A 19,359-nucleotide genomic window follows, 5' to 3' on the forward strand; every position below is an offset into this window, starting at 1 on the left:
TTGGTGGGTTGTAAGGCTTGAGGAGATTACAGAAATGGGATGGGGAGAGTGAACATACCAAATGATGTTGCAGAAGGGCTGATAAATATTTGGAACGGATTGCTTAGGGAGGGGATATCGTGGCTGACAGGATCAGTAATTTGAAGAGGGAATTGAAGTGACAGTTAATAGATACAGGCGGTAAACTGGCTATTCTGTTGATCAGATAAATCAAAATGGTATTCTCTCTGCGTTCTTATGTTCCAAAGTTAATTTTGACAAAGAGAATCCACAAGAATCCACCAGATTTCACCTCGTGTTTCAAAGGGATTCATTTGACAGATTGAACATTCGGCTCTTTCTTCCACACATTGACAATCTGTGTTTACTTGTGTTCTTGGCATCTTATTATAAAGCTAAATCAGAATTTATCTGCAACAGGCAAGAACGAGAAAATAAATTGAGCCAAAGAAAAATTTAGAGGTCTCTGTCAATGATAACGTATAACATGAGTATGGGTTTCACTGGCTGGGCCAACATTTATTGCCCATCCCTAGTTGCCCTTGAGAAGGTGGTGGTGAGCTGCGTTCTTGAACCACTGCAGTCCATGTGGTGTAGGTGCATCCACAGTGCTGTTAGGAAAGGAGTTCCAGGATTTTGACCCAGCGACAGTGAAGGAACGGCGATATATTTCAAAGTCAAGATGGTGATTGGCTTGAAGTGGCTTCCAGGTGGTGGTGTTCCCATCTATCTGCTGCCCTTGTCCTTCTAGATGGTAGTGATGACGGGTTTGGAAGGTGCTACCTAAGGAACCTGGTGAGTTCCTGAAGTGCATCTTGTAGATGGTAAACCCTGCTGTCACTGTGCATTGGGGATGGAGGGAGTGAATGTTTGTGGATGGGGTGCCAATCAAGTGGGCTGCTTTGTCCTGGATGGTGTCAAGCTTCTTGAGTGTTGTGGGAGCTGCACTCATCCAGGCAAGTGGAGAGTATTCCATCACACTCCTGACTTTTGCCTTATATATGGTGGACAGGCTTTGGGGAGTCAGGAGGTGAGTTATTCACCGCAGGGTTCCTAACCTTTGACTTGCTCTTCTAGCCACTGTATTTATATGGCTAGTCCAGTTCAGTTTCTGGTCAATGGGAACACCCAGGATGTTGATAATGGGGGATTCAGCAATGGTAATGCCATTCAATGTCAAGGGGCAATGGTTAGTTTTGCAAACGCTCCCTGATGCCACATTCGATCAAATAATGCCTTGATGTCAAGGGAAGTAACTCTCATCTCACCTATGGAGTTCAGCTCTTTTGTTCATGTTTGAACCAAGGCTGTAATGAGGTCAGGAGCTGAGTGACCCTGGCAGAACCCAAACTGGGCACCAGTGAGCAGGTTAATGCTAAGCAAGTGCCACTTGATAGCACTGTTGATGACTCCTTCCGTCACTTTACTGATGATCGAGAGTAGACTGATGGGTCAGTAATTGGCCGGGTTGGATTTACCCTGCTTTTTGTGTACAGGACATGCCTGGGCAATCTTCCACATTGCCGAGTAGATGCCAGTATCGTAGCTGTACTGGAACAGCTTGGCTAGGGGCACAGCAAGTTCTAGAGCACACCTTCAATACTATTGCCAGAATATTGTCAGGGCCCCTTGCCTTTGCAGTATCTAGTGCCTTCAGCCGTTTCTTGATATCAGATGGAGTGAATCGAATTGGCTGAAGACTGGCATCTGTGATGCTAGCGACCTCCGGAGGGTGATGTCAAATCTTATTTGTGTACAAATAAAGAAAGAATTGCATTTGTATGATGCCCTTCGCAAAAGCAGGAGGTCCCAAAGTACTTTTGAAGTATAGTCACTGTTTTAATGTAGCAAACATTGCAGTGACCACCTTGATCTGCATTAAATTCAATTGACCTTTTTTCCCCCTCCTCACCAAAACCCATTAGCACCATGTCCTTCAGTATGTTAACATCCTCATCCTTGTCTCCATAACCCAACCTCTGAAATCACCCCCCAGCCTTATTGACTTTCCCACATGTTCCATTCTTCTGATACTGCCACTGTGTGCAATCCTCCTTCCTTCACCCATTCTTTCCTCCCTTAATTCATACATGGACAAAGGAGCTGAACTCCCGAGGTGAGGTGCGAGTGACTGCCTTGACATCAAGGCAGCATTTGACCAAGTCTGGCATCAAGAAGCCCGAGCAAAACTGGAGTCAATGGGAATCAGGGGGAAAAGTCTCTGCTGGTTGGAGTCATACCTAGCACAAAGGAAGATGGTTGTGGTGTTGGAGGTCAATCATCTCAGTTCCAGGACATCACTGCAGGAGTTCTGCAGAACTGTTGAAGAGTCATACGGACTCGAAATGTTAACTGTGTTCCTCTCCGCAGATGCTGCCAGACCTGCTGAGTTTTTCCAGGTATTTTTATTTTTATTTTTGTTTTGGATTTCCAGTATCCGCAGTTTTTTGCTTTTATCTAAGTACCAAGCATAGTTTGCTCTACTATCTTAACAAAGTTATTAACCAGATAGAAGACTTGAAGCAAAACTTCTGTAATCTGACCACACTCCTCCCCATTGTATGACTAGGTCAGTGATCATAATCAGTGATCACTGGACCGCTGAAGGTCACTCAATAAGTTTAAGTTGTATGCTGTATGTGGCATGGAGCAATGTGGATGGAAGGTTGGCTGACAGGCAAGAAACAAAGAGTTTGGACTGTTTCTTGGATCGGAGAATGCTTGGAACTGGTGTTCCCTATGTACCAATACTTGGATCGCTTTTCTCCTCCACATTCCTAGTTTTGCCAAAGACACAAAATTCACAAGCCTGGCAAAGAGTACACTTCGAATTTTTGCGGCTGGAACTCACTGTCTGAAGGGGCAGTGGAAATAGATTCAGTAGTAACTTTCGAAGGGCAATTGCACAAATCCTTGGAGTAAAGATTTACACTGCTATGGAGAACAGAGCAGGAGACTGGGGCGAAATGGATTTCTCAGAGAGAAGCACTGACACAATGGTACAAGTGACCTCCTCCTGTGCAATGGTCCACGGCAGCACTCTTGTACCAAAGTCGGACAGTTATGGATTCGAGCAGGACGTGACTGCAGAAATCAAAGCTGAGACTGCACATATTAGCGCTGCTGTTGTCTGGTTGAGATGTTAAACCTTTCAGATGCAAAAGTTCCCATGTCGTTATTTGAAGAACAGAGGAGTTATCTCCAGTGTCCTGGCCAATACTTATCGCTCAATCAACGTACCAAAAGCAGATTATCTGGTCATTATCTCATTGCTGTTCACGAGATCTTGCTGTGTGCAAATTGGCTGTCACACTTCCTGTATGACAACAGTTACTGTACTTCAAAAAGTACTTCATTGGCAGTGAAGCCAAAGTGTCCGGTAGCAATGAAAGACACTTAGAAATATAAGTCTTTTTTTTTACATGATTCTATGATTCAATGACTTATGACTGAGGTTATTGTTTGGGTCAGCCATGAGAAAAAATAAGAACTGGGAGTTAGAGCTGACACTATAGTCCTTTTAAATGCAGAGAATACTGTCGGTATTTGTGAACGTTTAGTTTAAAGCCATGAGTCTAAAATAGGGTGGCCATCCCTCCAGCAATGTCCTGGAATCTCCAGGGAGAGAATTTTCTCCCCATCGGTGGCGGGGGGAGGGGTGCTGAGTGGGAGCGGGCGGGGCCGGGGGTGGGTGCTGCCATTTTATGTGGGCAGGCCAGTTAAGGCCCACCCAGTGTGACACGCCCCTGGAGCGCTCCCCGTGCGGGCGGGGGGAGCAGGCTGCCTCAGGTGCAGAGGTACAGAGCTGCCTCAGGGAGATTAGTTTCATTATCAATAATTTAAATAAAGAGAAAAAAAAAATTTTCTGGCATGTCCCCTCAAGTGACAGTGCCACATGAGCTGGGAGGTGTCAATGAACTTTAATAAAAACTTTTATTCAATTTATAAACACTTTATGAAACCTCACCCCGCCCGTGGATGAGGTTCCATGATAAATGCGAAGGCCGCCTGGGCTCTTTGCCTGCCCCCCAACCTTAAGGCTGGTTGGACAGCTCCGTTAATTATTTTAATTTATATTTAAATGGTCTTAATAGGCCTTTGACAGTTCGGCGGGCACACAGCTGACTCTGGTGTGCGCACCCACCGAACTGAAAATCGGAATGACGCGCAGTGACGTTGGGACACAAGCCCAACATCACCGCGCGTTATATTATGCGTCGGCGAGCAGGTCCCGCCCCCGCACGCCAACCCAAAGATTCTGGCCCAGGTGTTTAAGGTTAATCTACTGCAAATCACCCAGGAGAAAATCATTGGGGCATTAAAGTATTGGAGGTGAGAAAAAGGGTGTACCTATACCACGTGGACTGCAGCGGTTCAAGAGGGCAGCTCACCACCACCTTCTCAAGGGCAATTGGGGATGGGCAATAAGTACTGTCCCAGCCAGGGAAGCCCACATCCCGCGAATGAATTAAAAAAAGGCTGACTGGGTAACCCAGCAGGTGGAGAGTTGGTTGCAGTTAGCAACCCTGGCCTGGAAGGATTATATCACTGACATAATTGATCGTTGTTGGTTGTTTGCTCTTTCACCTTTCACCTTTCGTCTAACCCCTTATAGCAAAAGAGCTCCCATTCTTTTGATGACATCACTCAGTTTCAAACACGAATGTTCAATCAGAGTAACTTAATGGCGGGTCGTCAAACCCTAATTAAAACCAGGGGCAGGATGTTTAGCCCTCGAAGAGGGCGAGCATGGAGGTGGGTGGGGGGGGGAAATTCGTGCTGCTGGCAGGCGTCTGTTTGCTGGCACCATCGTGCCCCCATTGAGCCATTTTCCTGAAGGCGGGATGGGAGGGGTGTGGTCTCAGCAGGGCCACCCGCCCACGCTATTGAGAGAGGCTGACTGGAATTTTCCATTTGGCCTCCGAGGCATCAGGGACCAGGCACGTTGCCTGGAAGTGGCCTCCTGGTGAGGAGAAGGCCAGCACTCAAGGCAAGGCTTTAAGGCCCTCCCCGCCTGCCTGGTTACAGCTACAGCCACAGGCCAAAAGGGCAGCACCCCCAGCCCATGCCCACAATGATGGCTCGGCCACTTTATTTATAAGTTTAATAAGTTGCAGAAAGTGTGCCTCCATCTTCAGGCACCCTCTTTCTGTCTCTCTCTCTCTCTCTCTCTATCCTGAAAAGACAGTGTGCTGCTCCTTCAGTGCTGATGGGCTCTGATTTAGCTTCCAGCTTGAGAGACCACCCACCATCTGTGATTGGCTGGTGAGTCTGCCCTCTGGCCACTAATTGGCCAATTTGGGGAAAGTCACTGCTTAGGTGACTGCTCTCCACACAGTGCAGGAATGTGACAACCGCTCCCCACACCCCCCCTGCCCAAAATTTGACCCCAACGTCAGTGTCCCAAAGCAAAGGGTTCAACTCCTGCCACCAGGGGGCAGTGGAAATTCCACTTGGCCCCAGCAGCACTTGTGAAGGGAAATGACGTGTCTACATTTTGAGTAGTGACAGGGTTGCCAACTGTGGTCGGGTGTATTCCTGGAAGTTTTGTCACTTTTCCTTGGAACCACAATACCCCTATACCCCCACACTTGGCCCCTCCTCCGGGCCTTCCCACAGCCTACTGAAAAGGCCACAGGTTCTTTGCTAGCCTATTAGATTAATCATGACTGTGAGTGAAAAGGCCTTTTATTCCCCCAGCACAAACTGGCTCCAATATATTTTATAATCAATGAATGCAAGTGTTCAAAGAAAATAAAAATGAACACCATTTGATTTTAATTCCACAATCCTGTTTCTCCCGGGTCGCCCACAGTAGTGCCCTGGGGATGTAACTTCAATCCCTGGAGCCAATCCTAGGGGGTTGGTAACCCTTTGACAGACAATCACATTCTCTGTTGACTATTCCAATGCTCTCCTGGCTGGCCTTGCATATTTTGCCCTTAAACTTGAACTCAGGCAAATGTGTCCTGTCCACATTCTAACCTGCATCATGTCCTCTTCACCCATCATCGCTATGCTCGATGACCTACCTTGGCTCCCAGGTTGGCAAGGCCCCGATTTTAGAGTTTGTATTCTACTTTTCAAATTCCTCTAGAGCCTTTCTCCCCACTATCCCCGTAACCTCCTCCAGCCCTCCGCGATATCATTGCTTCTCCAATTCTGGTCCTTTGTTCATCCCCGATTTTAATCGCTCCACCATTGGTGGCTGTGCCTTCAGCTGCCTAGGCCCCAAGCTCTGGAATTCTCTCCTTAAACCTCTCTGCCTCTCGACCTCCGTTTCCTCCTTCATTAAGACATTCCTTAGAACCTATATTTTTTTAATTCATTCATGGGATGTGGGCTTCGCTGGCTGGGCCAGCATTTATTACCCATTCCTAGTTGCCCTTGAGAAGGTGGTGGTGAGCTGCCTTCTTGAACCACCGCAGTCCATGTGGTGTAGGTACACCCACAGTGCTGTTAGTGAGGGAGTTCCAGGATTTTGACCCAGCGACAGTGAAGGAACGGCGATATATTTCCAAGTCAGGGTGGTGAGTGACTTGGAGGGGAACTTCCAGGTGGTGGTGTTCCCATCTATCTGCTGCCCTTGTCCTTCTGGATGGTAGTGATCATGGGTTTGGAAGGTGCTGTCGAAGGAGCCTTGGCGAATTCCTTTAACCAAGGTTTTGGCCCCCTGTACTGATGTGGCTTGGTGTCAAATTCTGTTTTGCTCCTGTGACACACCTTGGGCATTTTGCTATGCCATAGGTGCTATATAAATGCAAGCTGAATTCAATGCATTTAAGAGGCCTCATTGAGGTAGCAGCATCCACAAGGAAGATGGTTAGGAAGTTGAGGGCTCCCCTCCACTGCCCCCACCCCCCTCCCTCCTGGCCATCTCCTCCCCACTACATCCATCAATCTTCCCAGTGCACTGTTCGACATGGCTGCGGGGAGGGCTGAAGGGCAGAATCTCGGTCAGGGAGCAATTTGTCAAGAACAGACTGGTGATCTCAATCTTTGTTGCAGGAAAGGGTGAACATGGGAAGCCTTACCCGCTGGCAGAGGAGGATCAGTCTGATTCAGCGTACAGGGAAAACGGTTTCAACATTTACGTGAGCAACAGCATTGCCCTGGACCGTTCACTGCCAGACATCAGACATCCAAAGTAAGTGTAAATATGAAACATCCAATGCGCTGTCTTAGCTACTGTAAGATTCTTTTTGTCTATTATTCAGAATACAAAAAGGCTAAGAAAGTGAAGGAGAGACACTTGTAGTAGTTTTCTAACTTTAAAGAATTTAATTTGATGGACAATGTAAGTTTGGACCAGAAAGCCAGTAATTTTTCATACACAGTTTTTAGCGAGAACGACACAAGCTAAAGAACTGGTCAGATTCCTTGTCTTTGCGAGGAAATAAAGGTCCCCTTCCTGTGGTGTCTTATTTGACGGCTTCAATAGCTCTCCCAAAAACCCTTGCGGAATGGGCTGTTTTATATGGTTTCCTCTCCAAGATCTGCTGTTTAATTATCAAGCATCAAAGAATCTCTTATCAGTTTGCCGGCTTTGCTTCTTTATCTCTGCCACTATTTGCATTGTATTTTTCTTATCAGTTACCTCATGCAATATGATCGAACCAGTCCCAGTTTAACACTGAATTCAATATCACCCAAAACTGCTTATTACCCCCATGGGTAGAGTTTTCTGGCCCTTCGAAGGGAGCAAGAAGCCCAGTGACACTTATGGGATTTTAAAAATTAAAAGTAAAAGTTTTATTAACAAGAAGAAAAGAATACTTAAGTACACAAGACTATAGTTACACATTTGAAATTAATCTTACAAAACATTCCCCCAAAAGATTCCATACTTGGTCAGACCCACAAGCAAACACCTTTCAGGCAACAGTCCCTTATAGATGTTTAACTATAAAAATCCAGTAATATTACCCAAGGGAAACTGCTGTAGCTGTAATAAAGGTATACCACACAATCTTTTAAACTCTCTTCCACTCTGCTGTGGAAATCCAAGACTTCAGAACAAGACTGGTTTTGGCAGCCCAAGACTTTTCTGGCTTGACTGGATGGCTGATTCAAATTGCATCTTCTCCCAGTGTGGAGCTGTTTCCACACACACACACACACACAAACACGCACACACACACACACAAACATGCACAAACACGCACAAACACACACACACACACACACAAACACAATATTCCACAAAAATATTTTTAAAGTAACATCACACACCTGTGACATTCCCCGATGGCTTTCCCACCCACCCTCCCATTCATCCTCGACCTGATCCGCAATTTTACATGGGGTGGGCGAGGCCTAAGACAGCCTGCCTGCCTTTGCCCCAATTATTGACCACTTTGAGGCTGCCAGGAAGAATTCAGGAGAATGGGGGATACCCAGCAGGTCACCCTGCTTGGGTGGAAATGGGGTGTGGGGGTGGGGGGGGGAGTGGGTGGGCACCTCCCTCAACGGCACCTCCCCCAACATCTAAGGCCAGCCTCCATGGGGGTGCTCCCTCCCTCCATGGTCTCTCCATCAAGACCATTGCCTCTCTGTCCAACCCCACTCCCAACACCAGGCCCACTGGATCTCACCCCCTCTCTCAGCCGTGAGATCCCCCCCCCCATCACACTTAATCTGGAGTCTGGGACTTAGAATTTGGGGACTACTTGTAGTCCAGTTCTGGCCACTGCTACCACTGGTGCTGCTGGGACTACAGTGGGACTACAGGGATGTCAGCCAATCAGATTGGCCGGCAGGTCTCTACGGTGGGTCTTCTTCCTGAGTGAGGGCCTGAAGTCCTGCCTACAGCCAATTAACACTCCTCGGAGGGCTAAATGCCAATGGGGTTGTTGTGATTGGCGAGGATGCATTCCCCGCCAACTCGTCAGGTGGCGGGGAGGGAAACATTGCCATCTTTGTATCATTTCCACCTTGGTTGGATTGCCGTAGATCAGATTTCAGTCTTGCCTATAAGTTAGAAGGTGGTGGATTCAAGTCCCAATCCAGGACTTGAGTACAAAAATCAAGGCTGACACACCAGTGCCACTCTGAGGGAAAGCTGCAATGCTGGACGTGTTGATTTATGAATGGGACATTAAACCAAGGCCCTGTTTTACCTCTCGGGTGGATGTAAAAGATCCCATGACAACTATTTCAAAGAAGACCAGGGGAGTTTTCCCTGGCATCCTGGACAATATTTATTCCTCAATCAACATCATGAAAACAGACAATCTGGTCGTTATCGAAATGCAGTTTGTGGGAGTTTGTTGTGTGCATATTGGTTGCTGCATTTCCTACCACAACAATAACTACACTCCAAAAGTACTTCATTGGCTGTAAAGCATTTTGCGATGTCCTGAGGTTGTGAAAGCCACAGAAGTGCAAGTGGCTTTTCTTTCCTTCTTTCCATGAAAAACATAATTCAACCATTTCCTTGCTTCCTTACACTACTAAGAAAGCACCAGTCTCTTTTTGCATTGACTTCTAGACTCAGATATAGCAGTACTATTGCGACCTGGGGCCTGGCTGTCAATTCCAAAAGCTTATGTATCAGCTTTTTGTACCTGCCTGGGGATCAAGCCTCTAATACAACTGACTGAAAAAGCACTCAGGATAAAGAATAGTTTTCATTGTTGCGTGACTCACATACAGAACCATCACTCAATGATGGGCTTGAGGTATTGGTAAAAATTTGGGCCTGGCTACCTTGCTCTCTAACTGTTTTTCCATTCTGGATACTGGTGAGCGAGATAGTTCCTCAGAGGATTGTAGCAAGAGCCAACTCCGTGGTACCACGGGTGGTTCAGCTGCACAGGAAGGGAGTAGGAAGAGTGGAAGTGCTATAGTGGTAGGGGAGCAGAGAGGCACTCCTGAAGCCATAGACGTGACTGCAGGAGAGTATGCTGCCTCCCTGGTGCCAGGGTCAAGGATGTCATAGAGCGGCTGCAAGACATTTTTTAGGGAGAGGGTGAACAGGCAGAGATCGTAATCCACATTGGGACCAATGACATCGGTAGGAAAAGAGATGAGGTCCTGAAAGTAGATTTTAGGGAGTTAGGAAGGGAATTAAAAAGCAGGACCACAAGAGCACTGATCTCAGGATTACCCCCAGTGCCACGTGCTAGTGAGCATAAGAATAGGAAGATTGAACAGTTCAACACGTGGCTGGAGAAATGGAATAGGAGGGAGGGCGTTAGATTTCTGAGGCATTCGGACCAGTTCTGGGGCAGGTGAGACCTGTACAAGAAGGATGGGTTACACCTTAACAGTACTGGGACTAATGCCCTTGCAGGGAGGTTTGCTAGTGCTGTTGGGGAGGGTTTAAATTAGATTGGCATGGGGGTGAGAACTTGAGTGGAGAGGAGAGGAACTCACAGTGGGAAGTAGAGAAGTATTAACTGATAAGGAGGATATATCAGAGAGTAGTATCAAGGTAGATAGAATACTTGGAGAGTTTGACAGAATTAGAGTAGGGAATAGTAAGTCATCAGATGGGTCAGAATAAGGGGGAAAGTAAAAAAGCCTAAATCAGGGTTAATCTGCACGTATGTGAATACACGGAGTGTGATTAATAAGACTGGTGAGCTATAGGCACAGGTTAACAAACAGAATTATGATATTACTGCTCGAACAGAGACCTGGCTCAAAGAAGGGCAGGACTGGATGTTAAATTTTGCTGGGTACAAGGTGTTTAAGAGAGACAGGAAAGGAAGAAAAGGGGTGGGGGCAGAAGTGGCAGTATTGATTAAAGATTGCATTAGAGTACTGGAGAGAGAAGATATTCCAGAGGGGCCAAGGATGGCATCTCTCTGGCTAGAGGGAAGGAATGAAAAAGGTGCAATAACATTGATTGAACTACTGGAAGGGATGTAGAGAAACAAATGTGCAAAGTAATTATAGAGAGGTCCAAGAATTATGGAGTAATTATAAAAGAGGACTTCAATTATCCAAATATAGAATGGGATAGAAATAGTACAAAGGGACAAGAGGGGCAGTGTATTCAGATAATTATCTGCAGCAGTATATTTCCGGTCCAACGAGAGGGCAGGCACTGTTGGACCTGGTCCTGGGGAATGAGTTAGCCCAAGTAGATCAAATAACAGTGGGAAGGCATTGAGGGGACAGTGACCGTTGTATTATAAGGTTTAGGTTGGACATGGAAAAGTACAAGGAACAACCCAGAGCAGGGATAATTAATTGGAGGAAAGCCAACTTCGAAGGGATGAGAATGCATTGGATTCGAGTGAGTTGGAATCAAATGTTGGCAGAAAAGTTGGTGGCTGAACAATGGGTCACCTTTAAATAAACAGTATTGCAGGCAATGTCAAGGAATAGTCCCTTGAAGGGGAAAGGTAGGACAAATAAATCCAGAGTGTCCTGGATGACGAGATAGATAGAGGTGAAGATGAAATGGAAGAAGTGCGTGTACAACAGATGTCAGGTAGAAAATACAATGGAGAATCTGGCTGAATATAGAAGGACCAGAGGGGATGTGAAAAAACTAATCCAAAAAGCAAGGAGGGAGCATGAAAAGAGACTGGCAGCGAACATAAAAAGGAATCTCATGGTCATCTATAAGCATGTAAATAATAAAAGGGTGGTAGAAGAAAGAGCAGAGCTGATTGGGGATTAAAAAAGGGGATTTGCAGATGGAAGCAGGAGAGATAGCAGAGCCATTAAACAAGTACTTTGCATCTGTCTTTACAAAGGAAGAAGATGCTCCCCAGGCCAAGGTGAGAGGGGAGGTAGCTGGTATACTAGAAGAATTTATAATTGAGAAGGAGGGGGTGTTAGAAAGGCTATCTTTACTTAAAATAGATAAGGTAGCGGGACCGGATGAGATGCATCCAATTGTATTGAGGGAAGTGAAAGTGGAAATTGCAGAGGCACTGGTGATAATCTTCCAGTCTTCCTTAGACACAGGGGTGGTGCTGGAGGACTGGAGAACAGCGAATGTTACACCCTTGTTCAAAAAGGGGTGCAAGGATAAAGCCGGCAGCTACAAACCAATCAGTTTGACTTCTGTGATAGGCAAACTTCTGGAAACTATAGTTCGGGACAAAATCAATCGTCACTTAATTAAGGAAAGCCAGCATGGATTCATTAAGGGAAAGTCGTGTTTAACTAACTTTCTGGAGCTTTTTGAGGAGGTAACAGAGAAGGTTGATAAGGTCAACTCTGTTCTTTGTTACGGATTTTCAAAAGGCATTTGATAGAGTGCCACACAGCAAATCTTTGAGCAACATTCTAGCTCATGGAATAAAAGGGAAGGAGGCTCTTGGATAAGAAATTGGCTGAGGGACAGGAAACAGACAGTAGTGATAAATGGTTGTTTTTCAGATCGGAGGTAGGTTTGCATTGGAGTTCCCCAGGGGTCAATGTTGGGACCCTTGCTCTTCCTGATACATATTAATGACCTAGGCTGTGGTGTTCAGGGCATGATTTCAAAATTTGCAGATGACATGAAGATTGGAAACGTTGTCAACTATGATCAGGATAGTCTTGAACTTCAAAAGGACATAGGCATGTTGGTGGGTTGGGCAGACAAATAGCAGATGAAGTTCAATGCAGAGAAGTGTGAGGTGATTCATTTTGACAGGAAAAATATGGTGTGACAGTATAAAATAAAGGAAGAAGCTCTAAAAGGAACAGAGGGACCTTGGTGTATACATACTTAGGTCATTGCAGATGGCCGGGCATGTTGAGGGACATTGAGTACAAGAGTAAGGAGGTGATGTTGAACTTGCATAAGACACTAGTTAGGCCTCATCTAGAGCACTGCATCCAGTTCTGGGTGCCACACTTGAGGAAGGATGTGAAGGCATTGGAGAGAGTACAGAGGAGGTTCACAAGAATGATTCCCGGGATGAAGAACTATAGCTATAAGCATAGATTGGAGAGGTTGGGACAGTTTTTCTTTAGAGAAAAGAAGGCGGAGAGGAGACTTAATAGAGGTATTGAAAACCCTGAGGGGTATGGACAGGATAAATAGTGACAAACTGTTCCCACTCAAGAGAGCATCAAGAGCTAGAGGGCACAGATTCAGAATAATTGTCATCAGGAGTAAAAGTGAGGTGAGGAAAATTTTTTTCACCCTGAAGCTGGTTGGAGTCTGGAGCGAACTTCCTAAGAGGGTGGTGGAGGCAGGTTCGATTGAGGTATTCAAAAGGGAATTGGATTGCTACCTGAAAAGAGAGAATGTGCAAGGTTACCGGGATAAGGCAGGAGAGTGGGGACTCGGTCGAACGCTCTTTCAGAGACACAGTGCGGACTCGTTGGGTTGAATGACCTCCTTCTGCACCATAAAGGTTCTGTGATTGTTGCGGGTGGAAATAATTGACTTTAGCCCAGGGATACGAAGCAAAGATTGACTTCAATTTCACTGCAAAGGTGCGGAGGAGACTTGCTTGCGGCTTCCGTTTTACAGTAACACCATCAGCGATTGGGATCAAATGTTTTAGTGTAGAATTGTTCACTCCCCTTATCATTTTGTTTCTCTTTACAGTACATATCCTGCATATTATGTTGGCAATATCTTTGGTCCTTTCGCTGTCTAAATTCTCCATAGCTCTGCATTTTTTGCCATCAAGTATTTATCCAATTCTGAATTGAAAGTTGCTATTGAATCTGCTCCCTCTACCGTTTCAGATAGTTGTGTTCCAGTTCATAACAATTTACTGTATAAAAAAAAAATCTCTTCATCTACCCTTTGGTTCTTTTATCAATCACCTTATGTCTGTGTCCTCTACTTACTGACCTTCCTGCCTCTGGGTAGTGTTTGTTTTTAATATCTAAAAAGCCCTCATCAAAAGCCCTCACAATTTTTAAGACCTCTCCTTAACCTGCTGTAAGTGAGCAATCTTTAGTCCCCCTAGATAACTGAAGGCCCTCAAAATAGCTTTTGCACTCTCTCCAAAGACTTGACATTTTTCCTAAAGAGTGGAGCCCAGAATTGAACATAATACTCTAAATGCACCCTAACCAGTGTTTTGTAACGTTTACCATAACTTTGCTTTCGCACCCTGTGGGCAAGATTTTGCCCTTGGCGGGTGGGCTCAGTGGGGGCGGTCGGAAAACTGATAGGCATCACACCACGATTTCATGCTGGAGGGTCAATTAAGGCCCGCCCAGTGTGAAACGCGAGCGGCAGTGTGAGCGCTGTCTGTGTGGGGGGGGGGGTGGAGGAGGGTGAGCAGTCCGAGTAAGAGGCTGGTTGGAGTCTGGGATGAACTTCCTAAGAGGCAGGCTCGAATGAGGTATTCAAAAGGGAATTGAATTGCTACCTGAAAAGAGAGAATGTGCAAGGTTACCGGGATAAGGCAGGGGAGTGGGGACTCGGTCGAACGCTCTTTCAGAGACACAGTGCGGACTCGTTGGGTTGAATGACCTCCTTCTGCACCGTAAAGGTTCTCTGATTCTGTGATTGTTGCGGGTGGAAATAATTGACTTTAGCCCAGGGATACGAAGCAAAGATTGACTTCAATTTCACTGCAAAGGTCGTGCATGTGCGCGAGTGAGCGCTGCATAATCTCCCTGAGGTGCGGAGCTGCCTCAGGGAGATGAAGAGATATAACAAAAAATAATAAAGAAATTAAAAATGAAATAAAACATGTCCCCTCATTTGACTCTGAGCAGGGACATGTTATTAATTCAATTGCATAACTTTTATTTTATTTTTATTTGCATTTGGAAACCTCATCCCGCCCGTGGATGAGGTTTCCAAAAAAATGCAAAGGCCACTTGGCCTTTTCGCCTGCCCCGTCAACCATTAGGTTGGATGGGCAGTGAGAAACTTACCTTAATTGAATATTTAATGGCCTTAACAGGCCTTTTAATTGTTGGCCGGCACACTGCCAACGCCCGCCGGCAGCTATCACAGCGACTGCGCGTTGACGTTGGCACGCTTGGCTGACATCAACGCGCGTCATTTCACGCTCGAGCGGGTCGGGCACGTGCCTGCCTGCCGAGCGAAGATGCATGTATCTATTTATAAAGCTCAGGATCTCGTTACCTTTTGAACATTCTTTTCAACTTCTCACTTCCCAACATTTGTGTGCATGAACCCTGTGAATTTCTGAACCTCCGCCTGTTAAAATGATACCATTTAATTTATATTGACTTGCCTCATTCTTCATTCCAAAGTGCGTCAGATAAAAGGCGTACCTTACTATAGTGTCTTTCATGATCTCAGAATGTCCCAAGGTGTTTTACAGCCAATGAAACGTAGTCACTGTTGTAATGCTGACAATGTGACAGCCAATTTGGGCACAGCAAGCTCCCACAAACAGCAAAATGGTAATGACCAGGTATTTTGTTTTTGAGTGATGTTGGTTGAGGAATAGACATTGGCCAAGGCACTGCTCTTAGACATATCACCCGGGATCTTTATATTCACCTGAGAGGCTCTCCTTTAATTCTTTGCAAGGTGAGGCTCCTGGTCTGGGTCGTCAGTAGTTGGGAGCCCAGATTGGACAATCAGCCTCAATACCAGACTGCACCCCTCCGTTGGGAACAGGACCCTTAAAAGCTACGGCTGTTTCATTGCTCTTTGGCATTAGAGGGTTGATTTCGGTGCTCCCTCAGAGTGTACGACAGACAGCAGTTGGCCCAAAGCCTGTGATGACCATCTACCACAAGCATTGGGTAGAAAATACTATGACGCATCCCCAGAGGGGATTGATTGCCTCATAGGCTGAGGTAAGATGGTCCTTAATATTCATAAAATGCAGATCATTTGGTCATTGCTGTTCATGGGAGCTTGCTGTGCACAAATTGGCTACTGAGTTTCTGACAGTGGAACGGCAAGTACAATTCAAAAGTATTTAATTATCTGTGAAGCCACTTGGGACATCCTGAGTTCATTAAAGATGCCATATAAATGCAATTTCTTTCTTTTGTTGCTTTCTTTCAGAGCAAAGGTTTGGGTAAGTTTAGCTATTGTTTGGTTAAGTTTATTTCTAACTACAACCAGGAAGGGCCTGGGGGCTCCTCAGGCAGAACCGCTGAGAGTCACTCCGCAGTGCACGTTTAGATCGCGAGGGTAGGAGTGACTCCGAAGTGCCCTCGCAGGCGCTGACAGCTCACTCCCACCCCAAGCAAATAACCCCATTCCCCCATGTTTTGTGATGTGACCTTTGCCGGAGGACGTAGGCAAATGGAATAACGTTTCATTTTTGGGCAGGTAGCGGAGAAGGTTCCTGCGGAAATTCCTAGAATTGTAGCTAAGCATCGCAGAAACAGTACAGAAGGAGGCCATTCAGCCTGTCAAATCTAATGCTGGTTCTCTGAAGGAGCAACTCTGCTAGTTCCACTCCCCTGCCCTTTCCCTGTAACCCTGCAATTTTTTTCTCTTCAGCTAATTGTCCATTTCTCTTTCGAAAGCTATGATTGTTTCTGCTTCCACCATGCACTTAGACAGTAGATTCCAAAAAAAAAAAGCTTTTCCTCATGTCGTCTTTGGTTCTTTTGCTATTCACCTTGAATGGATGTCCTCTGACTCTCAACCCTTCCACTGACAGGAACAGTTTCTCCGTATCTACTCTGCTCAGACCTCTCATGATTTTGAACACCTCTATCAAATCTCCTCTCAACCTTCTCTAAGGAGAATAGCCCCAGCTTCTCCAATCTATCCATGTGACTGAAGGTCTTCATCCCAGGACCATTCTTATAAATCGTTACTGCACCTTCTCCAATGCTTTCACGTCTTTCCCAAAGTCTGAGGCTCAGAATTTGACACAACACTCTGGTTGAGGCCGAACCAGCATTTTATGAGGCTTAACCATTATTTCCTTGCTTTTCTACTCTATGCCTCTATTTATGAAGCCGTATGCTTATTAACCACTTTCTCTACCCGCTCAACCTGTCCAGCCATTTTCAACAGTTTGTGCAAGTATACATCCCAAGCTCCCTCTGCTCCTGCACACGGTTTGGAATTATATCCTTTATTCTGTTTTTCCTTTCTTCACTCTTCCTACAAAATTATACCATGTCACACTTATTTTGTTTGATTTTCTTTTATTTCAGGCCTTTTGCCTGTGATCTTCCTTTACCGATCTAACTAGGAACATCTTCAACAAAAGCTTGAATTTGTCTTTGATGATTTTGTTTCTTTTCCTCATTATTGAGAAATCTAGATGAAGGGGTAAGTCTCGTGGTGCAGTCATGTTGATAACTCGCCAGAAGTGCCCTGGATTCTCCAGGAAATGAAGGTTAACCTCCTGGACATTGCGGTGAGGCATGTAGGCCTCCCAATCCCCTCTGGGGATGCGTCATAGTATCTTTTACCCAATGCTTGTGGTAGATGGTCATTACAGGCTTTGGGCCAACTGCTCTCTGTTGTACACTCTGAGGGAACACCAAAATCAGCCCTCTAATGCTAAAGCACAATGAAACAGCCACCTGTCTTATGAGCCGTAGCTTTTAAGGGTCCTGTTTCCAAAGGGGGCATCTCAAAGGGTGTTGAGGCTGACTGTCCATTCTGGGCTCCCATGAATTGGCGGCATCCCTGTGGGGTAGGGGGGTATGGGTAGTTCCTCTTCTTTTGATACTCTTTGGCCCGTGGAGGGCCAGCTCCTGGCAGCACGGGCTGCACCCATGGCATCATCACCCCACCCCTCCTGCCCTCACCAATCATTCCCATCATTGACCCTCACTGGAGCCCGTCTAACTGGCCCCAGTGTCCATAAGCCCCACTTACCTGATTGGGAAGTTGCTGTCCTTTCTTTGCATCTTCCTCGTCCAGATTCCATCCTAGCCGTGGCCACCGTTTCTAGTGCCACCACTGCGAGTGCTGAACTGCCTCTGATTGGGGGGCAACACCTGGTGGGGGCACGGGTTGGCATTCTTTAAAGTAGGGGTAACCAACCTTTACACGTGAGGTGCCACATATCAATTTTTTTTTCTCACTCACAGGGCTGGTGAACAAATTTCCGAAAGATAAGACATTAGAAATGTACCTTGTATTAATCAAAACAACAGAAAATAAGCATTTTAATGAACAAACTTCAACTAAGAAGACAAATGTATTAGCTTAGTTTCTAGTTACTATATTAATCAAGAGAGCTGCCATCTTTGTTTTGATTAGGTTAATATTTTTTATATAAACCGAACATTTATTGACACATTTGGTACTTGAAGTATTTATTTCTCCTTGGACACACCGACTGTGCTCCCTCTCCTGCCTGTGGTCTTTATGTGCTGGCCACGCACATGGAGACTCTCACAAGTGTCGCAGACCCCTGTGTGCGCGAATCTTCTTCAATTGCCCCAGGTCCTCATGCAGTTTGTTGTCCAGGGTATTGGCCAAGACCTGGCTGTATTTTCCATCCTCAATGTCCTTCTGCCTGTTCAGGAACCGGTCAGGAATCTTGTACTGACCTGGGTTCTGCATGATTGTCATAATGCGCTCTACCTCATCCTCAGTGAGCTCCTCAGCTCGCTTGCTCAGGTCGATATCAGCTTTCCTCAGTACCACATGAGCGTAGCGCCTTCCGACGCCCTTGAAGGCGGCGATAGCAAACGCTATCTTCCTTCGCCCATCAATGCTGATGTTGAGGACTCGAAGAATGTGCTGGAACTTTTCGGGGATAACCAATGGCATGATGGCGGCAGCAGCAGTCACTCGGCCTAGAAAGCGCTTGATAAGGTTAATGGTGGACACTGTTCAAGATAGATATTGATACTTGAAATTAAGCAAATTGATGTCGATAGAGTGAAAAACTCAGCAGTTAGGTTCAAAGAAGACAAAACGTCTGAAACTCATTTTGTTACTACCAGTCAACACATGTTATGAAAGGTTGGTGGGCTAGTCTCTGGCTTGTAGGCCTAATGTAGGATAAGGCTGCTTTAAAGGAAATGGTAGCCCCAGTAGTAACTAATCAGTTGCCTGATCCCTGGAAAATGCTGCTGGGTTGGCAAATAGCTGAAATTGGGTTGCCCTCGCCTTTCCAGCCAGTCTTCAGGACCTTTGCTTCCAGAATAGCATTTAACCACAAGTGCTGTAACCTCCAGGAATATATCCAACCGAACTTGACAACCCTATAGTGCAGGACACCACCAAAGTTCAAAAAAAGTAAGGGGGAAGACAGGACCAAATGTTGAGGGATGTCAAGTTTGGATTTTAAATGCTTGTTACGCCATGGGATTACTGAGGGAGATAAAGACGGCTCACTGCTAACATCAAAACATGACTTAGAGAAGGAGGCGGTTTGTATGAGTCACAAATTGAACCTCAGGGAGCTTCTCTTTCTATCAAAGAAGAATTGCCACGATTGAATCCAATGATGTATTCAGGAGAAGCTTTTTTTTACCCAAAGAGAGGTTAAAATGTGGAACTCTGCCTCACAAGGAGCACTTGAG

The 19,359-nt window shown here is 45.8% G+C and overlaps 1 protein-coding gene and 1 pseudogene across 1 annotated transcript in view; one reads left to right on the forward strand and one right to left on the reverse strand.

Moving 5' to 3' along the window:
* galntl6 (polypeptide N-acetylgalactosaminyltransferase like 6) overlaps positions 1 to 19,359 on the forward strand; it is a 1,368,692-nt gene that overhangs the window by 495,910 nt on the left and 853,423 nt on the right. The window contains exon 4 of the mRNA XM_078557596.1: positions 7,009 to 7,147. Within this exon, the coding sequence (XP_078413722.1) occupies positions 7,009 to 7,147 (139 nt within the window). The remainder of the gene's footprint in view (positions 1 to 7,008; positions 7,148 to 19,359) is intronic.
* On the reverse strand, positions 18,221 to 18,602 carry LOC144690104 (small ribosomal subunit protein uS13 pseudogene; annotated as a pseudogene).

This window comes from Cetorhinus maximus, chromosome 2, assembly GCF_964194155.1.
Source record: "Cetorhinus maximus chromosome 2, sCetMax3.hap1.1, whole genome shotgun sequence".
Classification (NCBI taxonomy): Eukaryota; Metazoa; Chordata; class Chondrichthyes; order Lamniformes; family Cetorhinidae; genus Cetorhinus; species Cetorhinus maximus.